The 15586-nt window shown below is 50.1% G+C and overlaps 1 protein-coding gene across 1 annotated transcript; it reads left to right on the top strand.

Moving 5' to 3' along the window:
* The first annotated feature begins 1017 nt into the window (after positions 1 to 1017).
* Positions 1018 to 14745, top strand: LOC144114557 (uncharacterized). The gene is made up of 4 exons (XM_077648377.1): positions 1018 to 1240; positions 8544 to 8735; positions 11269 to 11361; positions 14414 to 14745. Exons 1-4 carry the CDS (start codon positions 1156 to 1158, stop codon positions 14719 to 14721), a joined length of 678 nt encoding a protein of 225 aa, XP_077504503.1. The 5' UTR covers positions 1018 to 1155; the 3' UTR covers positions 14722 to 14745.
* Positions 14746 to 15586: the final 841 nt, after the last annotated feature.

The raw sequence follows: 15586 nt of genomic DNA, 5'->3' as shown, positions 1-15586 counted from the left end.
CCCATATGGCGTCCATCACCCCGTCCTCCTTTTTTTTCATCAGATGAACGTCAAGATCCTGACTCTGCCTCTGCTGTAAACCCGCCACGGTGGCTCAATGGCTAGGGCGCTCGGCTACTGAGCCGGAGTAACCCGGCCACGGCGGCTGCGTTTCGATGACGGCGAAACGCAAAGGCGCCCGTGTGCTGTGCGATGCCAGCGCTCGTTAGAGATCCCCAGGTGGTCGGAATTATTCCGGAGCTCTCCACTACGACATCTCTTTCTCTCTTTTTTTTTCACTCCCACCTTCCTCCCTTCTCTTACGGCACGGTTCGGGTGTCCACCGAGATGTGAGACAATCACTGCGCCATTTCCTTTCCCCAAAAACCAATGTTCAATTTCTGCATTTCTGCTGAGTCCCCGCCAAGGAAACTCGGTAACATGCCTTGCCGTTGCCGGAACAAGAAAAAAACAAAATAACAGGAACCCACTTTCTGGTAAGGCATCTTGAAAAGCACCAAGACGTCGCCCACTCGGTCAGTAGCCCCCACTGCGGGTCCAGCGTTCGGAACACCGCAGCTGTTGCGCGTATGTATAAGATAGGAAGGCTGCATGGTGCAATGCCAGCGCGACGGTGCACCGAAGCAGATAAGATCGTCACTGGCTCATTGAAACCGCAGGGCCTTTCCACCGACCACGACAGCCCTTCAGGTAGCGAGGTGAAGCAGAGAATGGTATTTGCAAGTGATCCTACGGCGTTTGTCATTTCTGCCTTGGACGCCCATACACACAGCGCCGAGTACACGTTGCTGGTGAAGCACAGTGGGTGACGAGCCGGTATGTCACCGTGCTCCAGAGTGGCTCTCCTCTCGAATCTGAAAGCAATCAGATTAGTGGCACGGAAGGGGAGTCCACTATTTTTCTTTGTGAGCACAAGCCCTATGTGCGCCGTCGGCTTCGTCCAACGCGTGCATGGCGGCAGCGGCGGCCCATATCAGCACTCGAGCGTAAGGGCCAAGGCTCTCGCTCGCAGTGGCATCCGATACACGGGCATCGTGAGGGCGCCCAGCTCGCAGCTCCCAACACGTATATAGATAGGAGCGCGCAACAGCCAGCTTGAAAACAGGCGAGATATATCCACAGTCCGCGCGCGTCTTCCACAGTCGCGCCGGCATCATGTCACCATCAGCTGTACTCGTCTTACTGGCCCTCCTAGCCACTTCAGCCGTTCTTGGTGGCTCGGCGCGGGTGCATGAGCAGGGTAAGTGTTGCACGCTGTGCCGAGCTAAACCGTCCTATTCCCCTTATCGGGGATGCCAAGCCTACAGGTATCAAGTATGCATAGAAAGTAGGAGTGGGCAGCTTGGAGAACGAGTCTCCGGGCTTGCCATTCCGCGCTAGGCAAGAAGACATATGGTTGATGATGGCCAAAGCTTGAAAGTGCTTATATATGTCCTAGGAGTCGATTTATTTTGAGGTCTTCGCTCATTGGGATAATTAAATTGTTCAAATAGGGGACAATACGGATGCATATCAGTAGGGGTGAAGCAATGCGAAATAGTACTTTTATTATGCCTATTATACTTCGTTGTATAGCGACCTACTATGTAACACCTCTAGCCATGCAGGACCTGTGTTAGCTAAAAAACATGGACTTGCTTGTGTCATTTCTTGAGTTCCCCATTTTTTTTCTTCTAGAATGGCAGGTAATCCTCATATTCGTTTAGTTCGCATGTTATGTTGCTGCAGTTCTGACGGCACGACCTGCGACCATAAACGGGACCTGTTTCCCGTACCAAAATGTCTTGCCCCAGGAAGTTATCAGCCTAGAGCGAGAGCAGCACCGCGCTTCCGTGTTTTGTTTTCCACTGCGCGACAGCAGAACGTTCTAATCAGTTGAACTCTGCCCGGAGGCATAGGTTAGGTTTGATTTCCAATTAGAGTGGTGATAAGTTCGCTTCCTAATCTCGTTGCTATACGCTTCGCTCCTTCTCTGTTGCAGCCCCACCGTACCTGTTGTACAGTGACAATGTAATCATCGCCTTGCCCAATCAGGAAAGGAGGGCAGTGGGGAGGAGAAGGATGAACTTTATTTTAACAAAAGGTCCTCGAGGGTGGGCTCCCACTTGACCAACAGTTCACGAGCCTGGGCTTCACCGAGAGCTCTGTCCGCTGGCCAGGTTTGGTCAGCTGGTTGAGAAACTCGCAGAGCAGTGGAAGGCGGGGGGATCCCCTTTCTAAATGATAAATTCTTACGAGAAAACTGCATCGGCCCTCATTTCTTCCGACGAAAAAAAAATCGAGATGCTTGAGCCAGTAGGCATCGGTAAAAGAAGCAGTTCTTAAACAGAAAGTTGTCAAGGGGCCAGCACCGAAGCGGGGAAAGCGGAAAGAGAACTGGCTTGATGTCACCCCCGTAAAGCCACGAAGTGCAATATCAGCGCAAGCACTTTATCACCAAACCAAACAAAAACCCTGAAGCGCAAGCTCAATATTCTCTTCAAGGGCATCAGATGCGCTAACGGGAAAAAGGGCGTCAGGGATCTGGGTTGAGCTGTTGCAACTACATTGTATTGACTTGCACACACCTCGTGGCTCACAAGTTTCAAAGGACGGTGAACTCCTTGCGCTGCATCGGCAAAGGGATGTCAGTCGTCGATGTGGCATAAATAAAGAAGTGCCTGGAAGAGAAGGTCTTTGCTGAGAACTGGTCATATCTCGTGCAAGACAAAGAGACCGGGAAGTCTCAATTTCAGCCTCGAAGAGACCGTAATGAAGGCGAGCGGCGTGCTTTGCAGGAGGCGCATCCATGTCAATGCATATGTCCAGCCTTCGCCTCCAAACATGAAAGAAATAGCAATATGTGCTAGTCCCAAACACATATGGCCAACGCGATACACCGCTGCGGGTTCAACAGTGTGTCCTGCAAGGACGACGTTGAGGTGTGGACAAAAATTAGCAGATGGCGCACAAGTTCTTCCTCGTCTTTTCTGACGCTGTTGAGAGTTGGGACTCGGGTAGCGTGATCGGGCCGGAAAAGGGGCGAGGAAGCTGGAGATGTAGTTAAGATGAGGAGACGTGGAAACGTTATACAAACTATTTATATGATGATTATAACAAGTCAAAATGAGAGGAAAGAGATCTCGAGAGCAACCGCTGAGCGCACACATCGCTGCTCCTTTTACAACCGGCCTCATCCCTAGGTCCCTAGATGGGGACAACAGTTTCTTCGCCAGAGTCCAATGAGCTGGACACACGTGATGTCCAGAGGGGGGGGGGGGGGGGGGGCTCACAGGAGGCTGCGACACCGGTGCACTCTCGCAGCAGTTCCAGTGACGATGGGGCCACCGTGATGCTTCTCGCTGCGACGGAAATTAATTACCATGGCAGCCCCGCTGGAATCAGGCGATGACCCGGGTCAGTTGGGAGTGCACCCTTTCCAGGAAGGACACCTGCCCTCGGGAAGGACATCATGTTCTGCAAACGACGCGTGGGATATACGGCCGAGAGCCCCCCGGCCCCACCAAGGACGCTTGGACAGTCCGCCGCGCGCGATCCATTAGTTACAGGACGCTACGTGCGCGCGGCTTTGTATATGCAGTGTTTCTATGTTGTAAATATGTGCAGTGGTCGCTCGCGCGCGGTTATAATTCGAACAGTGCCTGGACACTCGCGCGCGAGCGCCGCAAACTTGCTCATTATTTTCTATATTTGTGTACACATTGTAAATAGTGTACAAACCCGTCCCCAGTCCTTTCTCGCTATCGCTCCCCTCTGTACTTCTTGCTATATCCTCTCCCTGTCCCTTTATTTCCTCCGGCCGCAGCTCGGCTGATTAAGGTATTAGTTAGTGATTGACGCGGCTGGCAACATAATTTCCTTCCTTTTTGTATTTTTATAAGTAAAGCACTACTACTACTACGCGTGGGAAAGAATAGCTTCCTCCGCCTGCCGCCGCCGGTGCCAGTAGAGGGAAGATGAAGACCTTGTATTCCCCCGGTGTCGTCTGGCTGTCGCAGTCTCACGCGATTGTCGAGCCCCAATGTAGTGGCATGAACCCCTGCTTCTCGTAACAAAAGGGGAGACACCGCCGCAGCCGCTGTCCTCTGTCTGGAGATGGCGTCGCGCCGTCGCGTTGGTTGACGGCATAATAATAATTGGTTTTTTTGGGGAAAGGAAATGGCGCAGTATCTGTCTCATATATCGTTGGACACCTGAACCGCGCCGTAAGGGAAGGGATAAAGGAGGGAGAGAAAGAAGAAAGGATAATAGGTTCCGTAGTGGAGGGCTCCGGAATGAATAATTTCGACCACCTGGGGATCTTTAACGTGCACTGACATCGCACAGCACACGGGCGCCTTGGCGTTTTTCCTCCATAAAAACGCAGCCGCCGCGGTCGGGTTCGAACCCGGGAACTCCGGATCAGTAGTCGAGCGCCCTAACCACTGAGCCACCGCGGCGGGTTGGTTGACGGCATTGTTGTAAGCTCTTGGGTCTCCTGCGTTCCAGCCGGCGTTACTCGAAGGACTATCACAAAAAGCAGTATTTCCATTTCTTCCTCTTGGTTTCGACTACGATATCACTAACCCGCGTTTGTTCTCTGACCCACTCTGCCCTCTTCTTGTCTCTTAACGTCACACATATCATTTTCCTTTCCATAGCTCGCTGCGTGGTCCTCAAGTTAAGCTGAACCCTTTTTGTTATCCTCCACGTTTCAGCCCCATAGGGGAGTACCGGTAAGGTACAGCCATGGAGGAAGGAAAGAGCTAAGGAGAGGCGGTTACGTCACATTTTCTGACGCCGGCTCCCCCCTAGTTGGCCGCCGTCTCAGCACGCTTGCGCAGCAGACAATGTAGCAGACGACGCCCCTGCGCCCAGCGTTACTATTGGCTCCGCCGGCGGCCAAAGACTCCCAGCAGTCCTTGCGAAAGCGCGTGACTTCCGGCACACTTTCTGGCGTGCAGCTCGGATAGCGAAGGCATCTCCTGAGTTTTCCTTCCTCCATGCGTACAGCTGTTATACAGGGTGCTCACCTAAGACTTTACACAATTTATAAAATTAGGCTTTTAGTGATTTTTTCTGCACTGCACTGTCAGCGGTGCAATACATCACAATACAACGAAGACGTTCTAACTAGCAGGCTGGTTAACTAATAGTGAATAGTTAACTTTTCAACTATCACCGTTAGGTTCCTCAGTTATTGAGAGGTGTATAGCCCACCGTAATATCCATAGCAGTTTTTAGATTTTAGAAAACGTGGTTACCCTGGGCGCTGTGGCCCAACAAATTTTGGCTACTTCGACGAGTTACGTGCACTGGAGAGGTTGCTTTGCCTGCAGGCATATACTTTGGCGCATCTGGTTGACAAACCATCCTCTGAGAGCTGACAACTAGATCTAGAGAAAAGTAGCGTCGTCAGTGCTTCCGTGAACGAAGCACTAAGCAGTGTTGTTCGAGAGGTGCAAGCTGCAAGCGTCAGCCAGTGCAAAAACGCGTCTTTATGCAAGCAAGAAGTCTCACTGCACCTTAAGTTATGTCTTTCCACAAGAGCTGAAATACCGAGCGCAGGTGCTTGGAAACACTGGCAGTGGGAACATCAGTAATATTTTCTGTAAAATATTAAAAATTAAAAATGTTTCGTTCTCGTGCCCCTTGAAAGTTTAGTTTTTCGTAGCATCGCAACGATTTCGGTGAAACATTTTTCTTGTACATTAGGGGCGTGGTACGCTGAATCCAAAAGCGAAGAGATTAAAAGATACCGTCATCCAAGACGTTTTTCTTGCTATGAGGTCCGAAAGGCTTGGCTGCACAGGGGCGCAAGAAGTGACAGCAGCGGCGCGTACTGGGAACTGAGCAGAAATGGTCCAGCACGCTTCCTCAAAGGGCGACAATAGTCTTGCATCCTTTTCTTTATTTCTTTATCATAGAAGCATCACCATTAAATGATAGGGGTGACGGCAAATACTATCAACGATATCTCGATGCAGGCAGCTCCGCTTTGGCATGCCGCAAGGAGCCACAAGGAATTTAGCGCATCACTTTGGCGTCAATAGCCGAATGAATGAACGAAAGAACTGTACTGCCCATAGCTCTCGGGATCTTCGCACGTTCAGCAATCCAGGGATTTGGTGTGAAAGGAAGCCTGACGTTCTGCGTGCATGCCCAGAGTGCGTGACAAATGTCAGAGTAGTCCTCGCACAGCGGTTACTATAGAGGTCCCTGGTAATTGTTGAAATATCAGCGTGCAATGTGTGGTGTGGTAACGTGTTTGGAACTCTCTGGGTATGTTGAACTGCATGCCTGCGCGTGTTTCGTGTATTGTTGGGTGCTTCTACTTGCTCTTGCTATATCTATTACCCCAGCACAAACCTGAGAATTGCGCACAGGTAGAGAGAGAGCAGAGGCATGGAAAAAAAAAGGCATGAAGAAAATTTGTGGCGTGGTATTCAGTTACAAGCATTCTTTCGTTTGCGGGAGGTGCGGGGTTCGATCCCCAGTGTCGCCGGTTACCCACCGGTTAGGCCACATTCTCACAGCAGGTTTTTCGCTTGCTCCTACGCCTCCGACGGAGCGAGATATTTTTGTGCCGGTTTTCCCCCCGAATCGGGCGGCCGGTGCCGCTGGGCCCTGCTCTACGTTTCCGTCGAGCGGCGGCGACGGAGCCCCGCCCCACAAAAACGCGCCAGTCACAGCGCGAGCTCGCCTCACGTGACCCACGGCTTGCTTGCTGCGAGCGAAAGATGGCGCTGGCGAGCGTCGGGGCTTCGACGGCGGCGGCGGCGATGCGCCGGTGCGTGGGTGCGCGGACTTAAAGTTTTTTTTTTTTCTCCGTCGTGAGATGCACACAAGTCTTGCGCCCCGAAAAGCGCCCGCTGTCAAGGGACAGAGAGCGGACGACGGTTTTATTTCATTTGACAATATATAAGGTGTTCCAGCTGAGTTTTGTGTTTGCACTGGGCGCGGGATATTAGATAAGCGAATTTTCACCTGGTGCGCTCAAGTAGCACCACAGTAATGCCGTGTATTTTGAATTCCGCGCGTTTTCTTTTAGACTTTTTAAAGCCGCTCAGGTAGTGCCTTGTTAAAAACACTTTAGCCGGCTGGCTGTTTTTCAAGGTGACCTACAACATTTTAAATGAACTTTTTCCCGAAGCCAATATTTAAATAGCTAGCTAGTTAAGCTAATTAACCAGCTATGCGGTACGAAAAAAAATACTGCAGAATATGCCACACGACCCTCAGCAGCACTGAGTTTGTTTTAAGCACCCATGACAGACCGCCCTTTTTAAAAACGTGGTTACACCTGGACACCTGGTATATGTATACATAATAGAATATATAGGTGTAAGGAAGAGAATAATCAAAAAGTATATCAAAGGCAAAACATTAGAAGGCGCCACCTACCGGCCAAGCAGACCACTTTGTCTTTTTCCGCGATGAAAGCTGCGATGAAAGCGAGTTCAACCGTTGCTAGCTTTTAAGGGTGCATTGTTTGAAGTAGCCGATACTAGTGAAATATTATTTGAATTATCCTGCTAGCTTAATTCTTGACTGGTTGTATGAAGATCAATTTCGCGAATTCCGGGGAACCATTCCTATGTTGGTAACAAAGTTCATTATCTCCCTAGACATCTTCGATTTCGCTGACTGGCCAGAATAATTTGAGTGCAGGCGCATTTCTGCACCGCTTTAATAACTTGCTCTATTCGTATTCATTAGTTTTATCGCCGTACGCGCGGTGTTTTGTTGCAAACTGTGGAGTTGCGCATACTTTTTGCCAAAGCTCGCAGGTCCGCGTCGTTTCTATGCTAAGGGGCAAACAAATCAACGCGCCAAGCAGGTCACGACTTTCACCACAGTGTTCTTCGGAGCCCGCCGCCAACCGCGCATCTCCGCTTTTTTTTTTTCACGCACGAGAGGAAAAAAAAGCACTGACGTAGAGTCACATGGCGGCAGAGAGCACCCACCCCAACTGGTTTGCTGGTGTCCGGCGCCTCTTTCGATTAGAACACCACGCCGCTCCGTTGCCGCCGCGGTTTTCGCCTCCGTCGCCGCCGCGCCGTAGAGGAGACCGGCTGTGAGAATGTGGCCTTATACAGTGGGTGCATGCAAGCTCTCCCTTGCCCGGTGCTCGGCTTCTCTGTGACGAAATTCTCGGGAATGGGTCAATGACCCCACCTTGTGTAGACGTAAAATACCTTGTGTCATGGCGCTCTTTGGCCAAACCTGTCCTTGCGTCATTAAAACTCGCAATAATCATCATCGCTGTTCAATATCAGCGTTCGAAAAATGCAAGGATAATCGAGTCAAACAGGCCCGGGAGCTCCGAAAGCGGAGTAGTGCGCCTTCGACTATTTGCTCCGTTCCTTCCAGACAGATCACCTCACAGGGCAGCATCGCTGATTCTGCACACAAGCCGATGACCGCAGGACTCGTTTTTAGTAGCAAATCTAAACGTCTTATACGAGAGGAAAAAGCTAACGCCACACGAATCTGCTGGCGCAAAAAAAAAAGAAAATTCACTCTTTGTCGCGTTCTTTTTTCCCCACTGAACGTGTTCTTAGTTTGGGGAGCCGACCCGTTGAGCGGCCTCTCGTCGCAGCTAGAGGAGGCCGAGGAAGTACGAGGCGAAGTTGAAAAAGAGGCGAACAAAACCGTGGTCTGGCCCAGCGACGGCCGCCGATGCGAGTGCATCGGCAACGAGTGCGGCTGCTGTCTCAACATATCTGCGCCGCGCTTCGGAATCAAGCAGAAAGGTGAGTGACAAAATGTACTGCGCTGTTGAGAGTCGAGCTGAGTTGAAATGCCTTTATTGAATCTAGGAAGGCTCATGGACACGGGCGAAGGTAACGGCGAGCATTCAGAATCTTTGATGTTTTCAGCTTCAGCTGGGAGTCGTGATCAAAAAAGCGGAATTGTAGATGCCACTCGTGATGGGTACACATGGAGGTATCTTTGCGGTATCCTTTAAGGGTCGTCAGTCACCTCACACAGCACTGAACAGGTCACTACAGGAACCATATTTGGCAAATATTAATTGGATATTAGTGTTAGCTGCTAGCCAGAAACCGTAGTTTTGAGTCCAGTGGCAAAGCCAGAGCAGTTGCGATGTAGGGGAAAGGTGGGCAGTTGCGAAGTACGGGAAAGGCGTTACCGGCAGGACATTGGGAGTCCCTTTAGGACCCTCATTCTTTCGATTACAACTGCTGAAGAAACCTTGTGGCGCTGGCGACACGTGGGTCCGCTGGGATATCATTCCCTCCTTTCCGTAGAGGTCAGTAGTTTGGTTTTTCAGGCTATGAGGGGCGCCGTAGTGGAGGGCTCCGGATAATTTCGACCACCTGTGGTTTTTTAACGTGCACTGACATTGCACAGCACAATAGCTTCTAGCATTTCGCCTACATCGAAATGGAACCGCCGCGGCCGGGATCGAGCCTGCGTATTTCGGGTCAACAGCCGAGCACCATAACCACTGAGCCAGCGCGGCGGCAGATTAGTATATAAGACGTAGAAATATATATGGAGGGTGGTTGCTCCAGAAGAATGCACGAATACAAATATCCCCTTTTTAACGCGCCTTTCAGCGTTACTATATGCTTTTTTTTTGTTTCTGAATCACCCGCACATGAACTTAACTGGTTTCTCCATCGAATACATTTGGGAGTAGTGCAACTTTTAAGGGTGTTGTCATAAGTACAGCCTTTGTCAAGATTATACAGCCCAAGGGATTCGTTTCGGAGCCCTGCAGCGTGGCTCGTTTGGTATCCTTCGCGAACATAATCTCTCCGAGGCGGGAGGAACTTGTCCTGAACCCTCCATATCTTATACGGGACTGTCAAATATGCTAGACAGCCGCGCCACGAGGCTTAGAAGCCAACCCCTTGGGCTGCAAGTATTTGACAAAGGCTGCATCTTTTGCGAAAGCGAAATGAAGGCAAACAGACATGAGGGCGCTACACCAAGAGCCCATTTGAGAAAGCCAACGTGCACGTGTCAAGAATCATACCCAACAGCTCTGGACAAAAGCATTTTTGAACGGGAAAGAGTTTGTGAACGCAATTTTTTCAGGCATTGTAAAATTTAACTTCAATAATCAATATATCTGCATATCTCCCGTCGACAGGCTTGCATTTTTTTTTTTGCAATTAACGTGTTTGCTATCCTCGAAAGCGTTCTACTGTCTTCTTTTTATATGGCAGTCTTCACTGCTCGATGCAAGCGATGGAAAACCCTTAAAAGAAAGACTTCGCTACATATCGGAAGAACGGAACATCACCTTCAATATTTCCATAACAGTACTTTACTATATTCCAATATTCACAATTTTATCTAAAAATGTTGGACACGTACCAGCATTTTGGCAGACCGCTTTCTTCGAAGCGAGACTTTCAGTTCACCGCGACATTCTCCCTCGTCTTTTATCTCGTTCAGCGCCGTGTTCTTTACATTTCGTAATATATTTTCGTTTTCAATCTCTAGCCTACGTAAGCTTAGCCAGCAAGCTGAAGAGATCCAGGTGCAACGATATCGGCGTTGTGCTTTGTTAAACTAACGAACGCGGCAGTTTTCTGATTGGAAGAGTGAGCCAGAGAAAGAAAAAGGCATTTGTCGAGAACGAAAGTTTGAAGATTACCACGCCTTGCCAGCCACGGGACCTCATCCACGCCCAATTCCAATCTACACTGCGTGTTCTTATGGAGCATGTTTTTTTTTATTACCATTACTAGAAAGTGGCGCCCTTGAACACCAGTTTCATTCACGAGGGTTGAGCGAAAAGTTTCGAGTAGGAAGTTGACGTCGCAAAGGTCCCCCGAAAGCATAATTTCCTGTCACATACATTTACTTCAACGTTTCTCATAGTTTATACTGCCCTGCTAACGAGGCGCATCTTTAAGCCTTTAGAAGAGCGCCTGCTTCGAAAGTTGCCCGCGCCTTACGGGGCTAATTTGCCGGCCGCTTTCACGGCCCGTCTAAGTTGGGTTCGGAAAGTCCGTGGGAAAAAAATTATCTCTCTCAATAAAGGTAAGGTATTCTGAAATTGTGCTCCTGTAACCTCACACTTCCCGCGCTCTCGCCACTTCATAAGTCAGTCATTCAGTCTGAATCAACTCGCTAAAACCCTGCCTCGTGCACTAGGCGAACATGAAAAATACTACGACTTCTATATACCACCAAAATAGAGTATGGTATTTTTTAAATTTTAATTGTGCCCTGTCGAAGGAAGCCCATTCACGATCGATGTTGGTCGCGCCCTTCACGTTGCTTAACGGTTATGGCGCCATTTTGCAGCCTGCAGCAACCTGACCTACTACCCTGGCCAATACGCATTGAGCTTTACGATCTCCATCGACGACAGCGTCGTTCTCAACCGAACCCTGTCAGGTAAGGTGGCGACACATATGGGGTCTTGTGCGTCGCTTGGCGTGCGTTGGCTGGTACCTGCGGAACACAAGAGGAACGAGGTCTTGCAGCGCTTTTGAAGGGCGTTTTACGCTATCGGGGTACATTCTGCACTACAAATGAAGCAGTACTTCGGCGCCATCGTGGCACACCTGGAAGTATGATTAGGATAACTAACAAAATTTCAAAGTTTCTAACCACTTTAAATGTTGCAGAGTCAAGAAACAATCCCCACGACATTTTCTTGTAGGATAGGATAGGATAAACTTTACTGCTCTAGTTTCTATACACTTCAGAGTGCAGAGGTCGTCTTCATCTTGCGATGTCTTCGCTCTGAAGTCTTCAGCGAGAGGAGCCATAGGGTTTCTTACTATTAACTAGAGGGAAAGCTAGCAATGGGAGTTTGCATGGAGCGCCTTCGAGACCACCTGTACCACCATGGGCGCTCTAAGCATCATGGGGCGGAGAGCTACCGACTGCAGAACTACAACTTTTGGCCAAAAAATAATAAAAACAAACGTTGTTTAACAAATGAGCAGAAAAGCATGTAAAGTTTGCTCAAAATAAGCGATGGCTGGCTCTCCTATTGGCCAAGCATTGCATACCACAAAAGCCAATATTTCGTGCTTAACAGGCGCACTTTTAAAAAGAAATGTTTTTGAAAAAAAATGTCGCTCCAACATTTTAAAAGGTTTTTCCACAGCATTTCGGAAAAGAAAAAAAACCTTTTATTGGTGTCGTGTGCGGTTGCGTTTTCGCTACCATGGCTTTTGCACAATACTTTTACGCCGAAGTCGTCTGCGCGCGGAGCGCGCCGTGGATACGGAATGGGACATCTCAGTAACGCCACTCTGTGTTCCTGAAAAAAAAAAAAAAACCTATTGTTCCGCACCAAGTAGCTCATCGCCCCATGATGCTTCGCGCGCTCATGGAGGTTCTCGTGCAGCGCCGCCGGCTTTCCCTTCAGTTAATAGTAAGAAACTCTATGAGTGGAGCCCCTATTCCAGGGGCTCCTATTCCAGGGGCCCCTATTCAGAGAGCGTAAAGCATGTTCGGTACAATTCGGGCGAAAATCAAGATGCTCGCGGAACGCGCACTGGCTTGCAGCAACCTTCGGCAGCAACTTGCAGCAACCGCTGCCGTAGCGAGCGAAAGCAGTGCAGCAGCAGTCCTTTTAACAGTGTGCAAAAGCCGCAGCAATTTCGGATATATGCTCGCGGAAAACGTGGCGGATGAAGCTATACGTGCAGGTACGGCGGGTGAAAAGTTTACCGTTAACAAAATAGTTAACAGGAGCATTTTCGTGCCGATTTTGTCGCTACTGAGTACCGCAGTCTACGCTAAACCATGGGTGAAAGAAAAAAATAAAACACGGCCGTTGATATGTTAAGTACATCACGGCCAGCAGCATGTCAGTATACGGGCTGTAGCACCAGAGTCAACACTATCTTTAAATATTCAGTCAAAAGGACACCCGTATTCTTCGGCACAGTATTGTCACCTGCGGCGGAAATTGGGGTGGGGGGAGGAACGCGATGTATTAACTGGTAAGCTTGCTAGCTAAAATTTAATCAAATTTATTTTATTTACTATAGTTAGACATTTCACTGTAATTAGATATTTTAGCCTGCTCTTAGAAACAGCCATTTCAGTTTATAGGTGTTCGAAAATGCGATTTTCCGTGGCGCTGCAGTGCATGGTATTCTGGTTTTGCACTCGGGCATTCTATCCTCCATGCACGCGGGCCACACCGTCTACGAGCGGATGTAAGCCGGCGGAACTTGTCACCAGACTGCCATGCGCTGCAGTGCCACAGAGAATCGCATTTTCGAACAGCTGAAAACTGAAATGGGTTTTCCTCCATAAAAACGCAGCCGCTGCTGTCGGGTTCGAACCCGACCGCGGCGGCTGCGTTTTTATGGAGGAAAAACGCTAAGGCGCCCGTGTGCTGTGCGATGTCAGTACACGTTAAAGATCCCCAGGTGGTCGAAATTATTCCGGAGCCCTCCACTACGGCACCTCCTTCTTCCTTTCCTCTTTCACTCCCCCTTTTCCCGTCCCTTACGGCGCGGTTCAGGTGTCCAACGATATATGAGACAGATACTGCGCCATTTCCTTTCCCCAAAAAACCAATTATTATTATTATCACTAAGAACCCGCCGCGGTGGCTCAGTGGTTAGGGCGCTCGGCTACTGATCCGGGTTCGAACCCGACCGCGGCGGGCAGCGTTTCGATGGAGGCGAAACACAAAGGCTCCCGTGTGATGTGCGATGTCAGCGCACGTTAAATAATAGCAATAATAATTGGTTTCGGTGAAAAGGAAATAGCGCAGTATCTGTCTCATATATCGTTGGACACCTGAACCGCGCCGTAAGGGAAGGGATAAAGGAGGAAATGAAAGGAGAAAGGAAGAGGTGCCGTAGTGGAGGGCTCCAGAATAATTTCGACCACCTGGGGATCTTTAACGTGCACTGACATAGCAGAGCACACGGGCGCCTTAGCGTTTTGACTCCATGTTAAATATCCCCAGGTGGTCGAAATTATTCCGGAGCCCTCCACTACGGCACCTCTTCCTTTCTTCGTTCACTCCCTCCTTTATCCCTTTCCTTACAGCTCGGTTCAGGTGTCGGCCGATATGAGACAGATACTGCGCCATTTTCTTTCCTCAAAAACCAATTTTCTATCACTATAATGAGGCGCCTGACTGCAGTAAAAATTTAGCTATTAGATTCTAGTTAAGTTACCATACGCTTGCTGGTTAACACGGCTGTTTCCTAGCCACCAGTGACAATACTGTACCGAAGAACGCGTCCTTTTAACTCGAAAACCTAGTTTTGACTATGACAGACTCCGGTGAAGCCTTGTAGTCACATGTGAAACTGGGCGTGTTGCGAGTCCGTCCTGTGTGTCCGTCTCAGAAGTTTGAAGCCCGAACAGGGGCACTGAAAATCATCTCTTGGTCGGTAGCGTAAGTTTTTTTACGACCCGCTGACTCCTGCTCGTGTAGCGCCTGAAGAACGCGTACGTCTCGCAGGGCGCAACCCGCCGCCTGTCTGCTGGCCCGAGCAGCTGGCCCAGCTGTGCGTGCGCTTCTACAACATGACCTACCACCGGACAGAGGTAGACGGCTGCGTGCGCCTCGAAGGCGTCATCGCCCGCGAGGTCATCGTCAGCTACGACGTCGGCTGCTACGTGCTCGACGACGACGCTGTTAAGACGCGCATCTCGGGTCTGAGGAAACTGCTCGTCGACGCCATCCGCCGCGCGCCACGCCCGGGGTTCTGGCCCGAGAGCGTCAACGACCTCGACGACGCCACAGATCGCGCACCAACAAATAGATGATGCTGCAGCTGCTTCTCGACTCGACCCCTGTTTGGCAGTTTTTATGCCGTGCATACTACGGACGGCAAATCCTGTGCAGCTTGCTTCCGATCAAAGGCATACTACATGCGAAAAATAGGCGTCCGTTTGACGTACGCAGTGTCCGCATTTCAAAAAGCCAGCGTTCCTGCCTCACGCAGGTTCCCCTCATAACATCCGTCGCGACTTCTGTCTGCAGGCACAGCTTTGGCGGTTTTTACAGCGACAGCTGTTATGCGTCCGTTCCTGTGTTTCGCGTTAATGTAGTAGTAGTCGGCGTAACCGGTGGAAAGTTGCCACGGCAACCACCCTCCTTGTGGTTCCCGTGCAAGCCAGAGGGCCTGGAGAGATCGGAGAAACGCGTAACCGGAGGGTGGTTGTCAAGGGGACCGCCGTACGGATAGTTACTGTTGGAGGAGGAGGGTAGGCGAGAGCACAAGAACGCGGAGTGGGGTTGGAAACATGCGCCGCCTGATATGGAAAGGTCGCGGGAGTATATGCCTACTGCCGCACCCATTACAGTCGTTTGCGCGCAGATGGTCGCGGTGCACGTTCCGATCATGACGCCCATCTGTAAACGCGTTTAGTAGGTCATTACGTAACAGCGCGAACCCCCACTCGCCTGCGCCAGCCGTACCTTCCTCCACTATCCACCTTACGCTTCTGCCTCTCTCTCCTCCACCGGTACCCCCTCCTCCAACCTTTTCTTATCGCCTTACTTTCATCCTTCGCCGTGCTCTTCGCTTTGCTATACAGGGAGTTTCACCTAAGACTTCACCAATTTTTTAAAAATAGGCCGTTAGAGTTAGAAGACCGCATTTTTTTTTGGCGTTGCACTGTCAGCGGT

Source organism: Amblyomma americanum, chromosome 1, assembly GCF_052857255.1.
Source record: "Amblyomma americanum isolate KBUSLIRL-KWMA chromosome 1, ASM5285725v1, whole genome shotgun sequence".
NCBI lineage: Eukaryota > Metazoa > Arthropoda > Arachnida > Ixodida > Ixodidae > Amblyomma > Amblyomma americanum.
Note: the sequence above shows the minus strand (reverse complement) of the source record. Positions and strands in the feature narration are given on the sequence as shown.

Excerpts from the sequence above, each read along its gene's own strand:
- LOC144114557 (XM_077648377.1), top strand. The coding sequence starts at position 1,156 with ATGTCACCATCAGCTGTACTCGTCTTACTGGCCCTCCTAGCCACTTCA. Across the intron at positions 1,241-8,543 it reads GGCGCGGGTGCATGAGCAGG|TTTGGGGAGCCGACCCGTTG; the intron begins GTAAGTGTTGCA and ends ACGTGTTCTTAG. Across the intron at positions 11,362-14,413 it reads TCTCAACCGAACCCTGTCAG|GGCGCAACCCGCCGCCTGTC; the intron begins GTAAGGTGGCGA and ends TACGTCTCGCAG.